At 39.1% G+C, this 26,640-nt stretch overlaps 1 protein-coding gene across 2 annotated transcripts in view; it reads right to left on the bottom strand.

Annotated features, from left to right (window-relative positions):
- The window catches only part of LOC128687770 (LIM/homeobox protein Lhx2-like), a 581,158-nt gene that overhangs the window by 4,339 nt on the left and 550,179 nt on the right, over window positions 1-26,640 (bottom strand). The window contains exons 5-6 of one of the 2 annotated variants that reach the window (XM_070079655.1): window positions 11,287-11,495; window positions 10,583-10,839 (exon numbers count right to left, since the gene is read on the bottom strand). In XM_070079655.1, coding sequence (XP_069935756.1) covers window positions 10,627-10,839; window positions 11,287-11,495 — 422 coding nt within the window. In that variant the 3' untranslated portion in view covers window positions 10,583-10,626. Of the gene's footprint in view, window positions 1-10,582; window positions 10,994-11,286; window positions 11,496-26,640 lie in introns of those variants that run through there. The other variant, XM_070079703.1, reaches the window with a different exon arrangement.

The following is a 26,640-nucleotide window of genomic DNA, read 5'->3' as shown; positions in this document are numbered from 1 at the left end:
ATACTAGGCAGGTCCTTCACAATCCATCCCACTAACAAAATATTCGCCCAACCCAATTTTCAATTCTACCCAAGCAATAAGATTTGATAATTAAAATCCAACCCAACCTTTGATAATTCAAATCCAACTGAAATCCAGCCCCTCTCATTCATGTATTTATCCAACCTAAATTTGAAACTACCCAAGGTTTTAGTCTCAATAACCCTACTAGGCAGACTGTTCCACTCATCAACTGCCCTTTTTCCCAAACCAATACTTTCCTATATCCTTTCTAAATCTAAACTTGTCTAATTTGAATCCATTATGTGGAGAAGTATTTTAAAGGTGTTCACTTTCTCAACCTTGATAGACGCTGTTCAGTTCCATATTGTTGATCTCTCTGAGGTAGAGACGGAAGTGACGAGCGGCACGGTAAACAAGTCACATTAACAAGCCTACCGACTTTTAATAGGCAGGCGTTTCTCACTTTCAACGTTCTACGCATCAGAATATTATAGTAAGCTGTAAAGTAAAATATCTGTAGATGTCCTCTGAGGGACTGAACCGTGAAAAACCTCCAAATTATTTCTCCACTTCTATGAAGATTGAGCAATTATACATCTCGCCTGTTCTTCAACTGTCTCCAGTATTTTAGTTGCCTCTATATTTTACTGATAAAGTCTTTCTCACAGGCAACACGTTTCGGAAATCATGATACGAAAGGGTTCCAAATGTATCTTATTCATCTTCTTGCTGGAAATTAATACTATTAATATAATATTAATAATAATTATTATTATTATTATTATTATTATTATTATTATTATTATCATTATTATTATTATTAATATTAAGACTAAAAAAACATAAGGATGGAGGAACACTTGAAAAGGCCTACTGGCTCATGCAAGGCAGGTCTCTATCAAAACCACCCCTATCCTAAACTTATTATTATTATTATTATTATTATTATTAATAATAATAATAATAATAATATTTTTTTTATTAGTTGTTGTAGTAGAAAACAAGTGCTAAACCTGAATGTGTCATGCAGTGATGCCCTGGAGTGTGGTGTATACATTAAGGGCTAAAGTAAAGTATTAGGGCAAGTGTGAGATGCGAGTCATGGTTGATGCAGTAGGATTGTTACAGCTAAAAAGTCACAGAATGAGTCCACATTGAAGGTGGCACTTTCAGAGAGGAGAGCAGTCAGAGTGAGAGTCTCTGGACATTGAGGATGACCAAGAACAAAACTGCGATATGAAGGAAAAACTGATTTATCATTGACTCGACTCTGTTATTCCCAGTACTCTTGAAGACGGTGAGTGATAACCTAAATATTCTCAGAAAAATGGAATCCTTTCTCCCCCTATGCGAAATTTGCAGGCCATAAACGGTGGAACGAGCAGCTGAGTCTGCAAGTTCCTTGTCCCAAATATCAAACTGTCCAGGGATATAGCTAAAGATTACGTCTTCACTTTTGCTAGAATTACAATGCATCCATTGTTGTATGAGAAGCACGTTGTATATGGCGAGTCAAATTAATGAATCACTTGAAATGCACTTTGAAGTTTGTAACGATACCAAATGAAGTAGCGATTATTGTTGCAATGTGCACGAGGGCAACGAGAAGTACATATAATTATACCATGTAAATATTGGCTGATTTTAGTAAACAGTTTTATATTAGTGGATCTGAAAAAATAACAGTCGTGTACCTTATCTCTGTTAGGGGTTTGGAGCCATAGATGTGTATTGTTGTAGGAAAAATAAAAATGAAACTGAAAGTGATGAAGGAAGAGGGACTGTGAGTTTGTAGCTGAAAAGAGACATTTTTGACATGGGAGGGTTGGTAACATCATGAATTCCTACGACTTTCGAAGAAGGGAAAGAAAAGGAAGATAAAGAGTGAATTAAAGGGGGTTTAAATTGAGGAATGTTACCAAAGTTCTACGATTAAACAAATTAACTTCACTAATATTAACTATTATTCTGTATGTAGCAAGATAGTGAAAGTCATGGAAGCAGACAGAATAGCAGACTTTACGTCGCAGTGATATTACGAAGAAGGACATTGGTCTCTACATACAGGTTTTCGACTAGGAAATGCCGAAAGGTCCACAGATACAAGCATAGAGCATGATAATGAATTGGCATTGAGTTTAGAAAGTTACTGGAGGAATACATTTGGTCCTCATAATCAAGTTTAAACAAGACTAGGACAGAATGAAGACAAGAATGCGTTTTTCTAACAGTCCCCCAATAGAAATTAGCCAATAATTAAGTAGGCTCAGAATACTAAAACAGCAACTTTTAGGGATGCTATATAAGACCTCCAAGGTATTCCACAAAGAAGGTCCAAGAAAATTGGCTAACGTATTCTGAGATAAGGTGAACCATTCAGGTATGCAATGAGATGTGGAATGATGTGAAAGGTGATATTCTTTTACAACATGTAAGGAAGCGTAGTTAGTAGCGCAGTTAGTGGTAGATTAGAGACAGATCGGTTCAAGCTTAAAGTCCGTGCCAACATAAGCAATAGCAAAATCACCTACATATATGGATGACCAGATAATAGGGGAGAACAGAAATAAGGTCTTAAATGAAAATCAAAGACAATGTAGTACTAGGAACACAGAACGGGATAAACGCCTTCATATCGCATATGGTGAGTTATCAAACACTGAAGTGCCTCTCTTATTTCGAAGTCTTTGAGGACTCAAGCCATGAAGGCTTACGAAATGGACTCTGGTCAATATGTTATAACGCGAAATATTATTTTAACCGTTTTCTGGATTGAAACAGATGGCAATAATGGTTCAGTTGTCAGCAAAAGAATTGCAACAATGTGTATCAAGACCTGGTAAGGAGCCGATGGTAGAATGACCCTTCCTACGAACAAACTGATGAAGGGATAAACAGTAAAGGGTTTCAATATATAGAGAACAGGTCATGTATTCACAAAATGCTCCAGCAACTTTCATGTAGAGCTCATGAGGTAGAAGAGCCTGTGAGGTTAAAACTTAACATTTCATCCGGAAAGGTTAGGGGAAAGAAGGCAGCCCTGCATGTTGTTCCGCGACTGTCGTAGAGTGATGAGGGGTTAAAACCTGAGGTAGTTCATTAGATAAATAGATATGTGGAGAAAGGATATCAGGGTGGAAGTAAGGCTTAGAAGTAGAAGAAAAACCATTATGCATTTAGGGTTGTAGGCCAGATATCGATAGATGTACAGAGCCAATATATAAGGGAGGGGATACGTAAGCCAAAATATAAGGGAGGGGATATATAAGCCAAAATATAAGGGAGGGGACATTTGGACACAGAAGAGAAAAGGTTCATCTGAATCAGGAGCGTTTTATCATATCAAGGAGCACCCTATTAATTATATTTTCAAGCAGTTTGCTCCACTGTTTAAGAGACACATGCGAGTCCCAGTTTTCCCACTGTATATCTGCTCTTGTCTAACTACTATCTGGGTCTTCTCTTATTTGGTGATGGGCTGTAAATCACAGAAGCAGATACTTAGGGACCTCTCCTAATAATTTAATAAGTTCAAAAGTCGAAGAACTCATCTTATCCTTTTAAGATCAGAAGCGCTAAGCTTTCCCTGCATTCTTTTCTCTCGTTTCTTTAGCAATATCCGCTGGGGAGTAATGCTTCTACAATCATTCCAGTTAGCTAGGCCGTGGTAAACGTGACGAGAACTGGAATATCTTAATTTTTTCTTTCATTTAATTCTAGCATTGCATTAACAATCCCATCAGTGCATGTATATTATTTTGACTGATATTCCTCACTGGCCATAATTTTTTTTTAGGGGGGGGGGTTGTGAGGATGGATATCCTGCCAGGTCAACATGGAATCTGGGTGGTGTTCTGGGGTTTGTTGCGAGAAAGTGTGTGTGTTTTGCTTAGCTATATGTGGTTGCAGGGATCGAGCCTCAGCTTCTGACCCTGCCTCTTAACTTGCCGCTTGTCAGATTAACTCCCCAAGACTCGCATGCCCTATCGTACCTATTTTTAAAACTATGTTTGGGGTCTGTCTCCACCACTTCAAGGTCATTCCACATCCCGACCACTCTGAGACTGAAGAAATACTTCCTGACGTCCCTTAGACTTATTTATGTTTGTAACTTCGACCTGTGCCCTCGAGTACCTGTTTCCCGCCTCTTAAACAGCATTTCTCTGTATTTTGTATGATGCTATCATGTATGTACGCGTTCGTGCGTGCTAGCTATGGGTGTCGGAGCGTGCGTGTGTATGAACAAAGAAAATGTTCTAAAACATTCAGTATTTTCTTGCCTCCCACGAAGAGTGAGGCAACTACAAAGAGTTTCATGTGACTCCTTCATAACATGGGATGGACCCCTCACGCCACCCTGCTGACCATGCAAGCCAGGAGGCGGCTCTCACAGCCAACTGCTGCCCTGTATAGTATGCTTCGCAATTTACAGTAGGATACATTTATATATTAAGGTATTTACTTTGGGAGACATTTACACTTGCAGAGAGACAAGTGAGGTGATATTGCGGTGCTGAGCTACATATATCTTCAGTACAAGAGAGAATCAAATGTGTATTCATGCACATTGATGTACATATGAATGGAGTGGGGGATTTGGAGTGTGAGCATGGTAATATCTATCTAGGGGTTTATAATTGATAGGGTTGATGCATTTGGTAAGTCATTCAGATAACGTTATTTATGCTCTTACGATAAGATAGTTACGGAGTGAGTGATGGTGAATGGATTTTATTCTTTCACTCAATATGTCTTCGTAGGAAATTATTACAATGATAAACAACACTAAGCCATCTCCAAGGCGTGTGTATCAGTAAGATCCAAGTTTAGAAAATTCGTCCAGTCGTATGGACTAGTCTGTAAAGTGATTCAGTGACTTCGAATCCCACTTACACATTACATATTTTTCAGTGAAAATCTGCGTGTGTGTACTCACCTAATTGTACTCACTTAATTGTGGTTGCAGGGGTCGAGATTCAGCTCCTGGCCCCGCCTCTTCACTGATCGCTACTAGGTCCTCGCTCTCCCTGCTCCATGAGTTTTATCATACCTCGTCTTAAAGCTATGTATGGTTCCTGCCTCCACTACATCACTTGCTAGACTATTCCACTTCCTGACTATTCTATGTGTGTGTGTGTGTGTGTGTGTGTGTGTGTGTGTGTGTGTGTGTGTGTGTGTGTGTGTGTGTGTGTGTGTGTGTGTGTGTGTGTGATGAGGCATCACTAAACAATTAAAAACTGGAAAAATTGTGCTTGACATTGACCTGTAATGTTAACCATTTTATCGACTTTGTCGACAAAAGTAACAATGTAAATTAATTACTTTAATGTAAATTAAGACATTTTCAGTAATACTTCGATACATTTGTGATCATACTTAAATGTTCAATAATTTGTATACATAGGTATGTACGTACATATGATCATGTGCAGGTGTATGTACGTGCTTTTGTTTGTATACATGTACTCATTTATATGTGCTTACAGGGGTCGAATCTCAGCTGCTGGCCAGTTCACGCTCCTGACTTCGAGAACCTAATTATACCTCTTCATAAGCTATGTATGGCGTCATCCTCCAACCACTGTACTTTCTGGGTCGTTCTACTTCATCATCACCCTAAGAATGGAGATATACTTCCTAACATCTCTGTTACTCATCCGTGTTTTCAACTTCTAGCATTACCATCGTGTTCCTGGTTCCCGCCTCTCGTACAATCTGTCCTTATACACCCTACCAATTCCTCTCAGTACCTTGCACCTTGCTATATCTCCTCTAGTCTTTCATTTAATGTCATCATCTTTAGCTCGTTTTCATGTCTCTACATAGCTCGTTGCTCCAGGACCAGTCTTGCTGCAAACTTTTGCACTTTCTCCAGCTTTCTGACACACTTAATCAGGTGGGGGTTTCATAAAGACGCTGCATATTCCAGCATATGCCAGACACACACCATATATTGTGTGGTGAATGACTCCTTGCTTAAGTTCCTAAAAGCTAATCCTAGCTTTGCCAGACGTCCTTTGGTAAAGCAGATATTCGACTGATGTGCGCCTCAGACGATGTAGCTGCAACTATGCTCGAAGTCCTACTTACTTAGTGAAGTAGGAGGATATATATATATATATATATATATATATATATATATATATATATATATATATATATATATATATATATATATATATATATATATATATATATATATATATATATATACTTTTTTTTAACAAGTAGGCCGTCTCCCACCGAGAAAGGGAGACCCAAAAAGAAAGAAAATCCCCAAAAAGAAAATACTTTCATTATCATTCAACACTTTCACCTCACTCACACATAATCACTGTTTTTGCAGAGGTGCTCAGAACACAACAGTTTAGAAGCATATACGTATAAAGATACACAATACATCCCTCCAAACTGCTAATATCCCGAACCCCTCCTTTAGAGTGCAGGCATTGTACTTCCCATTTCCAAGACTCAAGTCCGGCTATATAAAAATAACCGGTTTCCCTGAATCCCTTCACTAAATATTACCCTGCTCACACTCTAACAGATCGTCAGATCCCAAATACCATTCGTCTCCACTCACTCCTAACGAACACGCTCATGCACGCCTGCTGGAAGTCCAAGCCCTTCACCCACAAAACCTCCCTTACCCCTTCCTTCCAACCTTTTCGAGGACGACCTCTACCCCGCCTTCCTTCCCCTACAGATTTATACGCTTTCCATGTCATTCTACTTTGATCCATTCTCTCTAAATGACCAAACCACCTCAACAACCCCTCTTCAGCCCTCTGACTAATACTTTTATTAACTCCACACCTTCTCCTAATTTCCACACTCCGAATTTTCTGCATAATATTTACACCACACATTGCCCTTAGACAGGACATCTCCACTGCCTCCAACCGCCTCCTCGCTGCTGCATTCACAACCCAAGCTTCACACCCATATAAGAGTGTTGGTACTATTATACTTTCATACATTCCCTTCTTTGCCTCCATAGATAACGTTTTTTGTCTCCACATATACCTCAACGCACCACTCACCTTTTTCCCTTCATCAGTTCTATGATTAACCTCATCCTTCATAAATCCATCCGCCGACACGTCAACTCCCAAATATCTGTAAACATTCACTTCTTCCATACTCCTCCCCAATTTGATATCCAATTTTTCTTTATCTAAATCATTTGATACCCTCATCACCTTACTCTTTTCTATGTTCACTTTCAACTTTCTACCTTTACACACACTCCCAAACTCATCCACTAACCTTTGCAATTTTTCTTTAGAATCTCCCATAAGCACAGTATCATCAGAAAAAAGCAACTGTGTCAATTCCCATTTTGTATTTGATTCCCCATAATTTAATCCCACCCTTCTACCGAACACCCTAGCATTTACTTCTTTTACAACCTCATCTATAAATATATTAAACAACCATGGTGACATTACACATCCCTGTCTAAGACCTACTTTTACCGGGAAGTAGTCTCCCTCTCTTCTACACACCCTAACCTGAGCCTCACTCTCCTCATAAAAACTCTTTACAGCATTTAGTAGCTTACCACATATTCCATATACTTGCAACATCTGCCACATTGCTCCCCTATCCACTCTATCATATGCCTTTTCTAAATCCATAAATGCAATAAAAACTTCCCTACCTTTATCTAAATACTGTTCACATATATGCTTCAATGTAAACACTTGATCTACACATCCCCTACCCAGTCTGAAACCTTCTTGCTCATCCGCAATCCTACATTCTGTCTTACCTCTAATTCTTTCAATTATAACCCTACCGTACACTTTCCCTGGAATACTCAGTAAACTTATTCCTCTGTAATTTTTACAATCTCTTTTGTCCCCCTTCCCTTTATGTAAAGAGACTATACATGCTCTCTATCAATCTCTAGGTACCTTCCCCTCTTTCATACATTTATTAAACAAAAATACCAACCACTCTAACACTGTATCCCCCCTGCTTTTATATATATATATATATATATATATATATATATATATATATATATATATATATATATATATATATATATATATATATATATATATATATATATATAATAAGCGATTTGGGCTTAAATAGCAACACTCTTCTTGCCGAGTAAAACAAGCGAAATTTTGTATATGCAATAATTTCGCAAAAATCATTCTGACCATAGCAAAAAAAACGTTTCATTGTGATTGTTTATTATTAGATTACTGTAAACTTATCTAAAATATATTTAGTTGGATTAGGCTAAATTAAATTGCGCTTGTTATAATAAGGTTAGGTAAGATTTGTAAGGGTCTTTTGGTACAAAATTATTAGTTTTTGCATTATTATAGATAAAAAAATATATGTCTTTAAACATATAAGAGAAAATTTTAGAAAGGACTTAATTTTAAATGAATTCTTGCTAATTGACCAATTTTACCTATTCGGCATGACATATGTATATATCTTAAAAGGCGGTAATATCTTACAAAATAATAACTTCAGCTGATTCGAAATTAAATCTTTAAATCTGCCACAGTTACTCAACTTACAGTGCACTGCATAGCAATATTCTCATCACTCAGGCTGACAGATTTCTTGTATTTAGCCAATCCTGTGTAAAAGAGTTTGACAAGAAAACATAACTGGTTGATGTCCACGTTAACACAACCTAACTATCATACAGATTAGGGCAGCCTGACACAGAGTGCACCCACCGTGTAACCCTCTCATGGACCAAGGCAGCAGCACACTGTGGGCGTTTCCACAATGTTACTGTCATAGAGAATAGGGTGTTTGTTATGCAGACCACGGTAACAATACACAACAGTTTTGTCACCATGTAACTGCCATACAGAACACGATGTTACTACACTGCGGGTGTTGACACTACGAAAATTTAACTACTATAAACAACTGGGTAAGAAAACACTCTGGATATATTAAGTTTTGTGGAATGTCTTTGACTCATGCTGGTTCAGTGCTAGTTTTCCAATATAAAAATAATACTGTTGAATCCAAAGATGACCGGAATAAAAGAGAAGTTAGTGTATAGGGGAGTAAATGTTAGAATTTAAGCATATATTGCGGATTAATTTTTTAACCGAAATGCTTTTTGTTCTATTCCTAAGCTTCTACTGATTTAGCTCTTGCTGTTAGTAGTAGTAGTAGTAGTAGTAGTAGTAGTAGTAGTAGTAGTAGTAATAATAATAATAATAATAATAATAATAATAATAATAATAATAATAATAATAATAATAATGAAGAAGAAGAAGATGAGGAGGAAAACGATATAGTACTTTAATCGACCGAACAGATTAGAGAAGTAACAGTGGTTTGTCACATAACTAAACCTATTTAAACCTGAGCAGGATTCAACCGAGTGATGGTCTATTAAAACATTCCTAGTTCATGCACTCTTGGCAATGGTCTTTCTCGTGCCTCGAAACTATGTCAGAAACTTGTATTGTGGAATACATAGAGGAAATGACGAATTACAAAACATTCATGATAAAAAACAATCAGAGATGATATGGTCATTCGTGTGAGTTTAATTGGGATATTTTATGGGAAGAAGTTTGATGTTTGTTTATGTCGCAGTCAGGAATGCTGCAGATGTTGGTGATGAGGACTGATGGTGATGCTGATGGTGGGGGATGGTGGTGATGCTGAAGATTGTTCGTGGTGATGCTAATGGTAAAGTACTTTGAAAAGTCACTAAGTTGAGTGCTTCATGTCAAGGTAATTTCACTAGAAAATAATATACATCCTATACACATTAACTTATACCTTCTTAGAAATTTTCTGTTTGAAACGTTAACTGCGATAACTAAAACAATTGCATTACATTATATTTTGTAAAGTTTTACTGGGATATTCACTTGAGAAGTGATCCGCAGACGCCAGCGACCATAGTCAGGGGATTTTTTTTTTTGTATTACAGCAGGCTGAGTTATGTGAGCTAAATGAATCCAGAACATTTCACAAGCAGGAGACACTTTCTTTACATGTAGCACTTATCTTCACATGTCAGAGACAGAAGTCTGTTGAACAACCCTGAAATGCAACAAACACAACACCAGAGGCTTCTGTACTATACCTTGGGTTTGATACCTTGAAACTAATTGTCACAACCATGTCTCGTTTATAAACACTTACTGATGATGGCCAGTATTAAGTGTCACCTGATAATGTTTACGGTACCTCTCTCTCTCCCTCTCTCTCTCTCTCTCTCTCTTTATCTATCTATCTATGTATCTATCTGGTTGTCTGAACTGTATAAATTATTTTCTCATTGCAAAACAGATAGCGATTGTGATGTGGTCGCCTACATTGAGTCAATGTTTGGTAATTAAATATGTTAACTCTGTCTTCAGAGCAGTCTTAACCAACGAGGAAAAAAATGAAGGGTAGAAGTGCTTACAAATATTAAAAAGTGAAATATTATTTGTTCCATGTAAAATGTTGGCCAGCAAGCTGAGGAATGATTCCCCTCCCTTGCGTTAGCCACGACTAAGACGAAGCTCAACACTACTCTGGCTAACTCTAATATTTACATTCTCCACGACCCTGTTTTGAATACCTGTGGACTTCCCTCTTCTTGCTCTCACTACCGCTGGCTTCTTCTTACTGACACATGTCAGTGAACTGCAGCGACTGACTTCCCTCGTCTCCGGAGGACATAGCGTAGAGGTCTGTGAGTCCGGGTCCCAGGGAATCCACAGGTCGGAGGTCCGCCAGCATCCCCGACTGATCCTTCATCTTATCCCCGACGTGCCTCTCGTGCTCTTGCTTCAGGATGTTCCTCCGCCACTTGGCCCGAGCGTTCTGGAACCACACCTGTGGAGAGAAAGCGTAGTGGTGGGGGTGGTGGTGTTGGTGGTCGTGCAAGGTGGGTGATGGTGGATCACGAGCCTGGCTGAAGCGGATTGGACCCCCAAAAGGCCCCCCCAACGTGTGTATCAGAAGCTCATGTCATACTCAACGTCATGTCCTAAAAGGAGAAAAATAGGCTAGTGCTGGAACGCTCTCTACTGATCAGTTTGAAAATTATAGCCACATTGTATTTGATTTAGTTTACGCTAATGAAGGGGACTAATAAGAGAAATTTATATTTCGAGAGCTAATCTTTTGAATCTGTTCCTCAGTGCTTCCTCACACACTCTTGTAATACCTCACACACTCATGTAATACCTCACACACTCTTGTAATACCTCACACACTCTTGTAATACCTCACACACTGTAACACAGCTGCAGACATTTCAGAATTACTTCATACACTCACCTGTAAAACTCTCTTGGACAGCCCCGTCTTCTGAGCCAGCTGCTTGAGATCCTTGGCATCAGGGTTCTGGTTGAGATTAAAGTAAGACTTCATGGTTCTGAGCTGATGGTGCTTGAAGGAGGTTCTCATGCGCTTTGTGCGGTTCTGGTTAGGTGCCTGGTGCTCATAACGATACCCGTCCATTGACATCTCCCCGCTAGGCACTAGTTCTGAGGACCACAATAGAATTATTGGTAAACAAGTGCTAATTCAAGGCACTTTAGGAAGAGAAGACTTATATTTTCACCCACAGTGGAGATTTATCACCCTCACTAGGGTGGAGATTTATCATCTTCACTAGGGTGGAGATTTATCATCTTCACTAGGGTGGAGATTTATCAGCCTCACTAGGGTGGAGATTTATCATCCTCACTAGGGTGGAGATTTATCACCCTCACTAGGGTGGAGATTTATCACCCTCACTAGGGTGGAGATTTATCACCCTCACTAGGGTGGAGATTTATCACCCTCACTAGGGTGAAGCTTTGTCACCCCTCACTAGGGCTTTATCCCTAACGTGGAGCTTAATCAAAATAGTATGAAACACTTTTTAATTAATCTGTTTAGCAATACTGGATACATCAGCAATGTGCTACTAACCTATTCGTTATGACAGTTACACAAAGGGAAAAAAACAAGAGCTACTATGTTTTCTTGTCATATTCCATGACACAGGATGATGGATAAATACTTAGTGCTGAAATCTGTCAAACTTAGTTGGGAAATGAAGATATTGTCATGTACTTCAGTGAAAGTTCATCAGCTAAGGGAGCTTTCAAAGTTTTGCTGAAGAGCTGGAGTTACTATTACACCACTTGGTTCTGTGGTGATGGATATCTCTATCATCAACAAAAAAATAATAGGTATATAATAGGAATGTGCCTAAGTATCACTATCGGCTATTTTCACGGTACTGGCTAAGAAATAGCCGAAAACAGCTTAATAATATCAATATTAACACTCTACCTTACGATTGTGAGAGTTGCTCCCACTCACATACACACACACAATATACACATATTGTGTATATTGTGTATATACACATATTGTGTATATTGTGTATATACACATATTGTGTATATTGTGTATATACACATATTGTGTATATTGTGTATATACACATATTGTATATATTGTGTATATACACATATTGTGTATATTGTGTATATACACATATTGTGTATATACACATATTGTGTATATACACATATTGTGTGTATTGTGCATATACATATATTGTGCATATTAAGTATATACACGTAGTGTGCATATTCAGTATATACACATATTGTGAATATTGTGTACATATACATATTGTGTATATTGTGGGTGTATATATACACACACAAATACCCTCAAACACTCATAGGAAGATTCATTTACACACACACGCACGCAAACACACTATCGACAAGTGCCTTTCACAATCAGTAACTAACAAAACAGCAGTTTATATAATAATGAAATCACAAAACAGGTGATTTTGAATCATTAACAGAACTGCGGTTAGCCAGGATTCGATCCTGCGTCGCCATGCCCAGCTCTGTGAGAACAGAACAATGTATGCTTCACTCTATCCACTGGACCAACAATTCTCAAATGCTACGCGTGTTTTCCGTGATTCAAGAACATATGTGGTCGTGGAGCCTCAGAGACTGATTTCAACCTCATCCTATTTGGGTACCAGCCTTCACGAATAGTCTATATCCTGACTAGCCGCGCATCTGTTAATGAATTAAAATCACACACACACACACACACACACACAGACATATATATATATATATATGTCGTGCCGAATAGGCAGAATTTGCGATCTTGGCTTAAATAGCAACGCTCATCTTGCCATATAAGACAAGTGAAAATTTGTGTATGCAATAATTTCTCCAAAATCATTCTGAACCTAACGACAAAAATATATTTCACTGTGTTTGTTTAGTATTAAATTACTGTAAACAAATCTAAAATATATATAGTTGGGTTAGGCTAAAATAAATTGTTCTTGTTATAATAAGGTTAGGTAAGTTTTCTAAGATTCTTTTGGTGCAAAATTAATTTTTTTTACATCAACATTAATGAAAAAAATATATCTTTAAACGTATAAGAGAAAATTTTAGAAAGGACTTAATTTTAAATGAGTTGTTGCTAATTGACCAGTTTTACATATTCGGCACGACATTATATATATATATATATATATATATATATATATATATATATATATATATGTATATGTATATATATATATATATATATATATATATATATATATATATATATATATATATATATATATATATATATATATATATATATATATGATTTTAAATCATTAACAGATGCGCGGCTAGCCAGGATATGTATATAGATGTATATTAACGAAACCACGAAACAAATAGTCTTGAATCATTAATAAAACTGCAGCATGGCCAGGATCGATCCTATTCTACTTTGGTCAGCCTCGTGGGAAACTAGAGAAAGTTCACAACGCTTTAAACACTGGATCAATAATCCTCAGGATTGTTGGTCCAGTGGTTGACACTCTAACCAGTGGTTAAAAATCTAACCAGTGGTTAACAATCTAACCAGTCGTCCAACAATCCTCAGGATTGTTGGTCTAGTGGTTAGAGCATCGTGAACTTTGTCTAGCTTCCCACGAAGAGGGCCAAAGTAGCATGGGGCGATCCCCGGCCAGGCTGCAGTTTGTTAATGATACATAAACACGCGGGATAACAAGTATATCTTGGTACTTATACTTACACTATGGTCACACTACATGGGCATGCACGCACATATATACACACACATCTCGGTGTTTCTTCTTTTTTCTTAATAATTCTCGTTCTTTATTTCCTCTATTCTACATAGAGAAGTGGAAAAGAATCTTTCCTCCGTAAGCCATGCATGTCGTAGGAGGCTACTAAAATGCCGGGAACAATGGGCTAGTAATCCATTCTCCTGTATAAACTACTAAAAAAGAGAAGAAAAACTTTATTAAACTGGGATGTTTAAATGTGCATGGATGTAGAGCAAATGATGAAAGATAACTGCCAATGTTATGAGTGAAAATAAGTTGGATGTTCTAGCTCTTAGCGAAACAAAACTGATGAGGGTATGAGTTTCAGTGGGGGGAAATAATTAGGAATAACTCAGATATATCTGAGAGAGTCAGAGCTAAGGAAGGGATTGCAATAATGTTGAAGGATCAGTTTTGGAAGGAGAAGAGGAGATATAAATGTATAAATTCAAAGATTATGAGGATTAAAATAAGGGCCGGATACGAAAATTGGGTAATAATAAGTGTACAACTGGCGAAGAGAGAAGTGTAGGGGAGAGAGAGAGACTTTGGTAGACATTAAGCGAGTATGTAGGAACTTCTAAACCTTGTGAGCAATTATGGTAGGGAACCTAAATGCTAAACTAGAAGGAATGGTTAGAGAGGGTGTAGTAGGTAAGTTTGGGGTGCCAGATGTAAATGATAATGGGGGCCTTTGATTGAACTTTGTATAGAAAAGGGTTTGGTTATAGGTAACATATATTTTCAGAAAAAAAGAACAAGTATGCAAGATATGGTATAGGGCGTAATGACAGTGGTTTGTTGGACTCTGTACGTATTGGTAAATAAAAGACGGTTGGGTAGACTTCAGGATGTCCATGTTTACAGAAGGGCCAAAGACATATCAGATGACATTTTAGTTGTAGCTACATTGAGGTAGATGAGATACAAGGAAAATGGCAGCAGCAAATAAGAGAGAGGTTAAAGTTTATAAACTGAAGTAGGAGGTAGTTAGGGTAAGATATAAACAACAGTTAGAGAATAGATGGGCTAGTGAGAGTATAGACAATGGGGTTGAAGATGTATTGGGTAAGCATAAGAAAATAGTGTTAGAGTGTTCAGCAGAAGTTTGTGATTAGAGGAATGTGGGTGCAGGAAGGAAGAAAAGTAACTGGTAAAGAGAATAGTAAAGAAAAAGCTAGCACATGAGAGGTTTTAACAAAATAGAAGTGATGCAAGGAGGGAGGAGTATATAGAGAGAAAAAAAGAGGTTAAGAAAGTGGTGAAGCAATGTAAAAAAGAGAGCAAATGAGAGAGTCGGTAAGATATTATCAACAAATTTTGTTGAAAATAAGAAAAGTTTTGGAGTGAGATTAATAAGTTGAGAAAGCCTAGGGAAGAACTGGATTTGATAGTTAAGAATAGGAGAGGAGGGTTATTAAATGGAGAGTTAGAGGTATCGGGAAGATGGAGGGAATATTTTGAGGAATTGCTAAAAGTTGATGAAGAAAGGGAAGCTTTGATTTTGTGTATACGACAAGGAGGAATAACATCTTGTAGGAGTGAGGAAGAGCCAGTTGCGAGTGTGGGGAAAGTGCGTGAGGCAGTGGGTAGAATGAAAGAGGGTAAGGCAACTGGGATTGATGGGATAAAGACAGAAATGTTAGATACAGGTGGGGATATAGTTTTGGATGCTTTAATTTAATAAATGAATGGAAGAGGGTAAGGTACCTAGGGATTGGCAGAGAACATGCATAGTTCCTTTGCATGAAGGCAAAGGGACAAAAGAGAGTGTAAAAATTCTAGGCGAATAAGTCTCTTGAGTATACCTGGTAAAGTGTATTGTAGAGTTATTATTGAAAGAATTAAGACTAAGATAGAGAGCAGAATAGCAGATGAACAAGGCGGCTTTAGGAAGGGTAGGGGGTGTGTAGACCAAGTGTTTATAGTCAAACAAATAGATGAACAGTATTTAGATAAAGGTAAAGAGGTTTCTGTGTCATTTATGCATTTGGAAAAGGCGTATGATAGGATGGATAGGGGAGCAATGTGTCTGATGTTGCAAATGTATGGAAAAGTATATAGATTAGTGAAGGCAGTGACGAGTTTATACGAGGATAATGAGGTTCAGGTTACAGTATATAGGAGAGAGGGAGATCATTTCCCAGTAAAAGTAGGCCTTAGACAGGCATGTGTGATGTCACCATTGTTGTTCAGTATATTTATAGCTGGGGGTGTAAGAGAAGTGAATGCTCGGGTGTTGGCAAGAGGTGTGGGGTTAAAAGATAAAGAATCTAACAAAAAGTTAGAGTTGTCACAGTTGCTCCTTGCTGATGACACTGGTAGGGTATGTAAAACAAGCAAATTAAAAGTAAATAAAGGAAAGAGTAAGATGATGAGGATAACAAAAAAAGATTAGGTAACGAAAGACTGGATATCAGATTGGAGGGAGAGAGTATGGAGGAGGTGAATATACTCAGATATTTGTGAGTGGACGTGTCAGCAGATGTGTCTATGAGAGATGAGGTCAATCATGGGATTAATGAGAGGAAAACGCATGGGTGGTAAATGTTGCAAGGTGAAGGCTGGACACAGTGATGTCATTATCAAAAGTATTATCCAGAGGGCTGAGGAGGGGTTGTTGAGGTGGTTCGGACATGTAGAGAGGGTGGAATGAATAAATGTGAATAAATGTGTAGTGGTGGGAGTAGAGGGCTAAGGGTCGGCCTAAGAAAGGTTGGAGGGAGGAGGTAAAGAAGGTTTTGTGTGCGAGTGGCATGGACTTCCAGCAAGTATGCGTGAGTATGTTAAATGGGAGCGAATGGAAAAAAAAAAAGTTTTTAGAACTTGACGTGCTGTGTATGCATTAGTTTCGCAAAAGTCATTCTGAACCTCACAAAAAATATATTTCGTTGTATTTGTTTATTATTATTGTAAACTTATCTAAAATATATTTAGTTGGATTAGGCTAAATTAAATTGCGCTTCTTATAATAAGCTTAGGTAAGTTTTCTAAGGTTCTTTTTATGCATTAACATAAATGAAAAAAAAATATATCTTTAAACGTATAAGAGAAAATTTTAGAAAGGACTTAATTTTAAGTTTTTGCTAATTGACTAGTTTTACCTATTCGGTACGACATATATATATGGACGACAAAATCGGAATATGTAAATACACACATACATGAATATATACATCATTGTAAATTTTTAATATGACCGAGAGATTCTTCTTCCTTTATCGTGGCTGTTTGCAGGCGCAGCTCCTGCGTCTCCCAGTGACAAGTCTCTAGCACTCCTGGAGCTGAGTAACCCACACAAGTATACCCCATCTAAAATACAGCGTAAAATTCTACATGCTTATTTAATATATAGTATAATTAAGCACTGTTGTCTTTGCTTTAGATTTCAGCTTACTATGATTCCCAAATATTTTTCACATTCAGCGTGATTAAGCTCTTTATCACATAGTTTATAACTATGACTGTTATTTTCGTTCCCAATCATTAGGACTTTACACTTCTCTAACTTTTCTTAAAGTTCATTTGCATCCTCCTCCTCAGAATCTTTTTTCGGTCTATTTTTGTGTCATCAGCGAATTTACTCATGTCACTCATCATTCTTTTATCAAGGTCATTAATGTAAATTATGAAGGACAATGAACCTAAATCTGATCCTTGTCAAACGCAACTAGTGACCGGCCTCCATTCAGGCTTGTCCTCATTAATACAAACACTCTGCCTCTTATTGCTCAGCCTACCTTGATCCATGTTAGAACTTTACCTCCTATACCATGAGCTGCCACGTTTCCTAACAACCTTTTGTGAGGTACTCTATCGAAGGCCTTACTGAAATCAATATTAACTACATCATATTCTTCATCGTTGTCCACTGCCTCAATTATTTTACTAGTAACTCTGTCAAGCATGAATGACCTCTTGGGAATCCGTGCTGAGACTTGTTAATCAAATTATGTTAATTAAGGTGACTTCTAATAATATCGGCAATATCCGATTCTAATAATTGCCTACTATGGACATCAGGCTTATTTGACGGTAATCTGAAGGAATTGACTAATCCCTGATTTAAATACAGGAATTACGTTAGCCATTTTCCACATCTCTGGAACAACACCAGTTTGAATTGATGAGTTAAACAGGCTCAATACTGGCCTGCTAAGTTTCTGTTTGCATTCTTGAAGTATCATTGAATACAGTTCACCGAGGCCTGGGGATTTAGTTTTAGTTTGTCTAATTGGTTAATAATAATTTTCCTCGTGATTGTTGTGTTAATTTGCTTTCTTCAGGGTGTGAATAATTACTAATTTTTGGGATATCATTTATGTCGTCTTGTGTAAAAGCTGAGAAGAAATAACTATTAACAACAGAGCACATTCCTTGCTCATTATCAGTAAGCTGTCCTAACCTAGTTTTTAGTGGTACTATTTTTTTCCTGATTTCTGTATTATACACTTGAACGAACCCTTTTGGATTTGTTTTTGATTCTCTAGTCATATTTAGCCTTCCTAATCCCATTTTTATACATCTGTTATAATATATAAAATAAACGTATTGATCAATAAGGTTAACCTCTCATTTGACATGCCTATAAATTCCTCTTTTCTGTCCTATTCATTTGGGATTGTTCTTATTTGACCTAATTTCTCTCTGGGGAATATTTATACTTTGAACACGTTGTGCGTTATTAAGAAAAAAGTTATATTCACGGTTCCTGTCGTTATTGTAAGTATCATCTTCAATAGAATCATTAGACAGATATCCCCATTATAATAGGCAGAACGAAAATTGAAGACTTTTACCACATTGTCTTTATTTTCGTATTTCCAGGCAACATCAAATGTGACAGATTTGTAATCACTTCTGCCAAGCTGCTCAGTGATTCCCGATTATTAACGAGGGTTTCCTTATTTGACAGAATAAGAGATTATGAGTTGAGTCATGAGGTGAGTGATGATGCTAAAGCAAAGAGGCTAGAGGAGGAAGATAAAAGGATAAGTGATATGTACGAGAGCAAACATGTTGAGAAATTGATAATGTTTAAAGAGGAGATACAATAAAGAGAAAGGAAAATGATGTCTGATGTTGACGCAGATGGGAAGAGGTAAGAGAGTGAACTAGCTTGAAAAATTATGAAAAAAAAATAATAATAAATAATAAATTAAATCGAACAGCTAAAATGTGTAAGCAACCCACTTTTGTTCAGCTGGTCAAGAAGAAAGAAGAAATGATAACAGACCCAGAGAAATAATGATGGTGAAGGAAACCTTGATGAGACAAGAATTGGTGGACATGAGATGCAGATCTCTCAAGGTGTTTGGGTTATATGAAGAATGAAAACCTGAGAGGAAAGTAGGAAGGCAGAAGAAAGAACAACAAACTGGATATCTGATGGAAGTAACGTGAGCTGTAGATGAGATTAGTAATATCTGCATTTTTTTCTGGAGGAAACTTGTGAAAATTCACGAACAAGACCACTAAGGATAAAGTTTACAAGTCCAAAAATAAATAATCTCATCATAAAAAGAAAATTAAATCAGAGGGAGGATCTTACAAGTTTGACAAAGTCTAGCAGAGTCTGAGTCAAGACAGGGAAGTAGAGGAAAGAAAAGCAGAAATGGAGTCATAGGTATGGAGATGGCAGCAGTGGGAAAATAGAGCAGGGATCAGGCCAACTATAATGGATGCAGAGGAACAACAGAAGGAAAAGAGTTCAGGTAATGCCCCAGCAGTCTACAGACAATCCTTGTTCAGAGGTAAAAAAAAAAAAAAAAAGCTTACGCAGAGGACAATAAGAGACGAAACAGAGTGGAATAGTCAAATATAGATGGCGTTATCAATAAATGTAACGTTATGAAAAAAAAAGTACCAGAGGAAAACCATAATATTATAACTATTAGAGGGATGAAAATCTCGGGAATTATATTAAATAAGATATTCCCGTAAGGCTACCAAATTACAAAAGAATAAGGTAAATGAAAAACAAAGGTGAAAGCAGAGCATCAAGGGTGATCAGAAGCCAATGGAGATTTGAAAAAAAAGGAAATCTGGTAACAGGAATTTCAGGCATAACAAGTTCTGTAATGTCCAGAGAGGCAAAAGAAATAGTGACATTCATATATAATCCACCACTAAACAACAGAAGGCCAAGGGAGGAGTATGATCAGAATTATTGGACAATGATACAAATAACTGAGATGGTAACGGAGAAAACAAGAAGCCGAACTGAACTTAAAGTACTATGAGGTTTCACCTATAATGAAATTTACTGGGAAAAGTGAGATCCACACAGAAGACGAGAAACCTAGAAATCGAAACATATGAAAATAGTAACAAAAAAAAATCTTTGATATCATATGTGAAGAAAATAACAAAGAGGCGATGAGCCAGCAAGACTCGACCTGGTTTTCACACAAAACAATTATGATGTAGCTAATATTGCTTATGGGGGACCCGTCAGCACTAGATTTTGAGCACTTTGTGGAAATAGGAATGCAGAAGGTAATGGAAGAAGTGAGTAGCAGAAAACTGGGCAACAGAGTAGGAGGACTATAATGGAATGAGAAACATTTTGACAGAAGTGAAACAATAATATTTAAAAAAGCAAGAACAACAAAGAAAGATCATTGTTCAGTCAGGAGAGCTGAGCTGTCATGGGGAGGAGCAAGAAGGCTTAAGAGAAATGTTAAATTAGACAGCAGAAAACCAGGAATCAAGAAGAGCCAGAATAAAATAGGCAAGAATAAGGAGGAAAGCTGAAAATCAATAATAATAATAATAATAATAATAATAATAATAATAATAATAATAATAATAATAATAATAATAATAATAATAATAATAATAATAATAATCTTTATTTCTACAAGTACATGAAACAAGGTATACAGACCTAGCTGACATCAGTGACATAAATAACAAAAAGGCACAATACCGTGACTGGAACGATACACAAATAACCCGCACATAAAAGACAGAAGCTTACGACGACGTTTCGGTCCGACTTGGACCATTGACAAAGTCACACTAACAGAGGAGGAGCAGGACGGCTATATATAGGCAGGAAGAGGTGGAGGTAGTAGTAGTGGTAGTAGTAGTAGTAGTACAAGAATTGTATATAATACCGACAGGATGAAATGACACATGCACAACACCCGGGCATCCCCACCGTAGACGTTTCGCCATCCAGCCAGCCACTGGATGGCGAAACGTCCACAACAAAGACAACCAGACGCCGCACATGTGTCTAATTTCATCAGTAGATGTAGTAGAAGAAGAAGAGGTAGTAGTAGTGGTAGTGGTAGAAGTGGGAAATAAGGAAGACGAGCCAGTCAAATACAAAGGAAGGGGAGCACTGCAAGAGAGCTAGAAACCCACAGAGGGAGAGCAAGCGCACCGAGGTGCGTGAAAGGGGAAGTGGTGAAATAAAATAAAGAAGGAACAGAAACACGAGACAGGAGAGAGAAAGACAACCCAGAGGAGAAAAGGAGAGAGGAAAGGGGAAGAGGAAGAAGAAAAAGAAGAAGAAGATAAAATGAGGAATCAGGTTAAGTCACGGGTGTTCTGAAGTTTGCTCCAAACTTCAGAACACCCGTGACTTAACCTGATTCCTCATTTTATCTTCGTCTTCTTCGGGCAAATTAGGTTAATTTTGTCCCCAGGATTTAAACCACACCAGTCGGCTAACACCCAGACACCTATTTACTACTAGGTGAACAGGGACAACAGGAGTCTCAAGGAAACACGCCCAAATGTTTCCACCAGCACCGGGGATCAAACTACGGACCTCAGTGTGTGAGCTGAGTGCGCTTCCAACCCAGTTACTTGACACCAAATTTGAAAATCATTCAGCATCAGAGGCCAAAACATCAAGATTGATGGACTGACCACATCGACTCAAGGCTGAGGGACTGATTACCTCAAGCTCCCTCTGTTCTTCACCGTTCTCCTTTGTATGGACTGATGAAGCCACTGTGTCGTGAAACGTTTTCTCCTTAAAGATACCCAAGTGTTGCATATGTGTCTAATTTAACAAAGTTTTATAGTAGAAAGAGAATATTAGAATACTTGGAGAGGAGAATTTTTACAGAAGACCAGCTTGAAGAATCTTATTTCACAAATTTGCCTGAGTTCCATGACAGAGTGACAGAGATAAAACAAGAAAGTCAACGCTGGGTGGGTTGCATCTTCTTGGATTGTAGCAAAACACTTGATTCAGTACTAGATCTTAGACAAAAAAGTCTGGAGGAATAGGCAGGAATAAAAGGCAGAGTGCTCCAGTTAGTCAAGGAATTACTGAATGACAGAAAGCAGAGGGTAACGAGTGGGGTTCCGCAAGGATCATTAAAAGTACCGCTACTGTTCCTAATATATGTAAATGACCTATCAGAGGGGTTCGAGTCCTATGTGTTTCTGTTTATGGATGATGTAACACTAAGGAGAAGAAAAAAAATTAGAAAGGACAATGATAAACTTCATTAAGACCTCCATAACTTAAAGATATGATCAGACAAGTAGTTTCTCGAGTTCAAATCGAGCAACTGCAAGATTATGTGAAGTGAACACACAGTACTGCATGGTTGAAGAAAAGCTTCAAACATCAGAGGGAAAAGAACATGGAGGTAAATATAACACCAAACATACTGCAAGAAATACACTTAATCCGTATAACGTCAACGATACATAAAAGATTAACAAACCTCAGAATACTTCATGAACTTAAATAAAGAAACCTCCAGACCATTATATATGACATATTTTAAGTCAATTATAGAGGACGTAGTCCCGAGATCCTGATTAATCACGTGAAGAAGCTCGAAAAGGTCCAAATATTTGGAACAAGGCTAACACCAGGATTGAGAGGGATGCACTGTAAGGAGAGGATATAGTAATTAAATCTGACGACCCTGGCAACAATCCTGGTGTTTACCTGGAGTTTGCCTGGAGAGGGTTTCGGGGGCCAACGCACCCTCGGCTCGGTCTGAGACCAGGCCTCGTGGTGGATCAAGGTCTGATCAACCAGGCTGTTACTGCTGGCAGCACGCAAACTGACGTACGAACCAAAGCCCGGTTGGTCAAGTATTGACTTTAGGTGTCTGTCCAGTGCCTTCTTGAAGAGAGCCAGGGGTCTATTGGTAATCCCCCTTATGTATCCTGGGAGGCAGTTGAGTTAGCAACAAGGTTAACACCAGGATTGAGAGGGATGCACTATAAGGATATAATAATTAAACCTGACAACCCTGGCAGAGAGAAGGACAAGGGGAGACATGACAGTGACATACAATATCAAAAGAAGTATTGTTAGGGCAGACAGGGACAGACTGAACGAATTAAAAGGTCCAGTTAAAGAGGCACTGTGATGTAGAGAAGTATTTCTTTAGTCTTGGAGTGGCTTACATGAGGACGTGCAAGCAAACTCAGTGCACAGCTTCAAGTGTAAATATGATAAAACCCAAAAGGCCAGGAATCAGTGAGGCCCACCAGAGCGGTCCAGTGAGGCCCATCAGAGCGGTCCAGTGAGGCCCATCAGAGCGGTCCAGTGAGGCCCATCAGAGCGGTCCAGTGAGGCCCATCAGAGTGGTCCAGTGAGGCCCATCAGAGCGGTCCAGTGAGGCCCATCAGAGTGGTCCAGTGAGGCCCATCAGAGCGGTCCAGTGAGGCCCATCAGAGCGGTCCAGTGAGGCCCATCAGAGCGGTCCAGTGAGGCCCATCAGAGCGGTCCAGTGAGGCCCATCAGAGTGGTCCAGTGAGGCCCATCAGAGCGGTCCAGGGAGGCCCATCAGAGTGGTCCAGTGAGGCCCATCAGAGCGGTCCAGTGAGGCCCATCAGAGCGGTCCAGTGAGGCCCATCAGAGCGGTCCAGTGAGGCCCATCAGAGTGGTCCAGTGAGGCCCATCAGAGTGGTCCAGTGAGGCCCATCAGAGTGGTCCAGTGAGGCCCATCAGAGCGGTCCAGTGAGGCCCATCAGAATGGTCCAGGAGCCGTGGCTATGAGCTGGGTATTGAACCCCGCCAACACAACTCGGTGAGTACACACGAGAGGTCATGTGGGGAATCTTACACTAGTATCCACATCACGCAAGTGGATATTAAGTCTAGATTTCTGCATCGTAGAAGGAGCAAATTGCTATTTTCCAGGAAAAATGTTACATACAGCGTTTCTTAGTATTGTAGCGTCTAACTGTGTCGTCTTTGTTTGCCACCTTGGTGCTGAGTGCTGGGAAAATCTCTTAGTGTGTGATAATGCCGCTAAAATTTTTTTCATGAAACATAAATCCTTAGTGAGCTACAGACACGCTCACTATTCTGCGTGTGTGTTTTTGTGTTTGTGCTTATACGTGACCCTGTCACGGACCTGGCCGCGGGGGCGGTGACCCCCGAAACACCCTCCAGGTATACGGTAGTTGAGTTTGAGCTCTCAAACTACAACTCAGAACTGTAGTCTATAGAGCCAGCCTGCACGTATTCTTCGGAGCTCTCTCTTCTATTTTACTATTCTGTTCTCGTCTTTCTAAACAGGAGATGCAGTGAAAATACTTGCCAAATATGTGATTTTTTTTTTAACAATTTGTAGGTATCACCATACCAGACCTTATATACTGGAGCAAAATTGAGGTGTAGCTGCTGGATTTGATGCCACGGTGAGTGTGGCCAACTTAGGCGCTATATTCGCCTGTATTCAACTTGAAAAGCCTGCTGCGCAGGAGCATCGTTTCGGAAACAAATATAATCAGCTGTTGCATTTAGGACTTATTCATTTTCCGCCTCCCCATCCCTCTCTCTCTCTCTCTCTCTCTCTCACTCACACACACACAGCTCTTTCCAGATGTTAGCACTCAACACAGCCGATTCCGTACTTAACACAACAGCTTCCGTACTCAATACTGCCGCTCTTGTACTCAACACAGCCACTTCTGTACTCTTTCGCATTTAGCATAGCTTGTGTACTTAATACGCCTTCAGATTAGTTATTCACTACAGCCTTCAGTTTAGTTTCTACTCTAAAACGACACGAATATTCACAAAATATACAATTTATTTAGAGTAACACACGCACGCGTGCGCACCCACACACAGGCACGCGTGCGCACCCACCCACGCACACACACACACACATACACACACACACACACACACACACACACACACACACACACACACACACACACACACACACACACACACACACACACACACACACACACACACACACACATCAGCAAAACTGGACCTAGTATTCACCTTGAGTAGTGCAGACACTGAGGACATCACATATGAAACACCCCTCGGGGCCAGTGATCATGTGGTTCTGAGCTTCGAATACATAGTAGAGTTATAAATGGAGACGGAAGCAGGAAGGGCCGGACGAATGAAGCCAAACTACAAGAAAGGGGACTACACAGTGAGACAGAGAACTGCCAGGAAAGTCAGTAAATGAGATGATGGAATATGTGGCAACAATATGCAAGGAAGCTGAGGAGAGGTTTGTACCCAAGGGTAAGAGAAATAACGAGAAAGTCAGGATGAGCCCTTGGTTCACCCAGAGGTGTAGAGAGGCAAAAACCAAGTGTGCTAGAGAATGGAAGAAGTATAGAAGGGAAAGGACCCAGAAGAATAAGGAAAGAAGTCGTAGAGCCAGAAATATGTATGCACAGGTAAGAAGGGAGGTCCAACGACAATATGGAAACGACACAGCAGAGAAAGCCAAATCTGACTCGAAGCTGTTGTACAGCCACATCAGGAGGAAAACAACAGTCAAGGACCAGGTAATCAGGCTCAGGAAGGAAGGAAGAGAGATCACAAGAAACGACCGCGAAGTATGTGAGGAGCTCAAAATGAGATTCAAAGAAGTGTTCACAGAGGAGACAGAAGGGACTCCAGAAAGACGGAGAGGTGGGAACACCATCAAGTGTTAGACACAATACATACAACCGAGGAAGAAGTGAAGAGGCTGCTAAGCTAGCTAGATACCTCTAACGCGATGAGGCCTGATAACATCTCTCCATGGGTCCTGAGAGAGTAACCAGAGGCACTATGTATACCACTAGCAACAATCTTCAACACATCCATCGAAACAGGGCGACTACCTGAGGTATGGAAGACAACAAATGTAGTCCCAATTTTTAAAAAAGGAGACAGACACGAAGCATTAAACCACAGATCAATATCACTGACATATACAGTATGCAAAGTCATGGAGAAGATTAGCAGGAGAAGAGTGGTGGAGCACCTAGAAAAGAATAAGCTTATCAATGACATCCGGCACGGGACGGGAAATCCTGTGTCACAAACTTACTGGAGTTCTATGACAGGGTGACAGCAGTAGGACAGAAGAGAAAGGGGTGGGTAGATTTTATTTTCTTGGACTGTAAGAAGGCGTTTGCCACAGTTCTGCACAAGAATTCAGTGCAAAAGCTGGAGGGCCAGGCAGGGATAACAGGGAAGACACTGCGATAGATCAGGGAATACCTGTCAGGAAGACAACAGCGAGTCATGGTACGTGGCGAGGTGTCAGAGTGGGCGC

The sequence above is a fragment of the Cherax quadricarinatus genome, chromosome 1 (assembly GCF_038502225.1).
Source record: "Cherax quadricarinatus isolate ZL_2023a chromosome 1, ASM3850222v1, whole genome shotgun sequence".
NCBI lineage: Eukaryota > Metazoa > Arthropoda > Malacostraca > Decapoda > Parastacidae > Cherax > Cherax quadricarinatus.
This window is presented reverse-complemented; position numbering and strand designations above follow the sequence as displayed.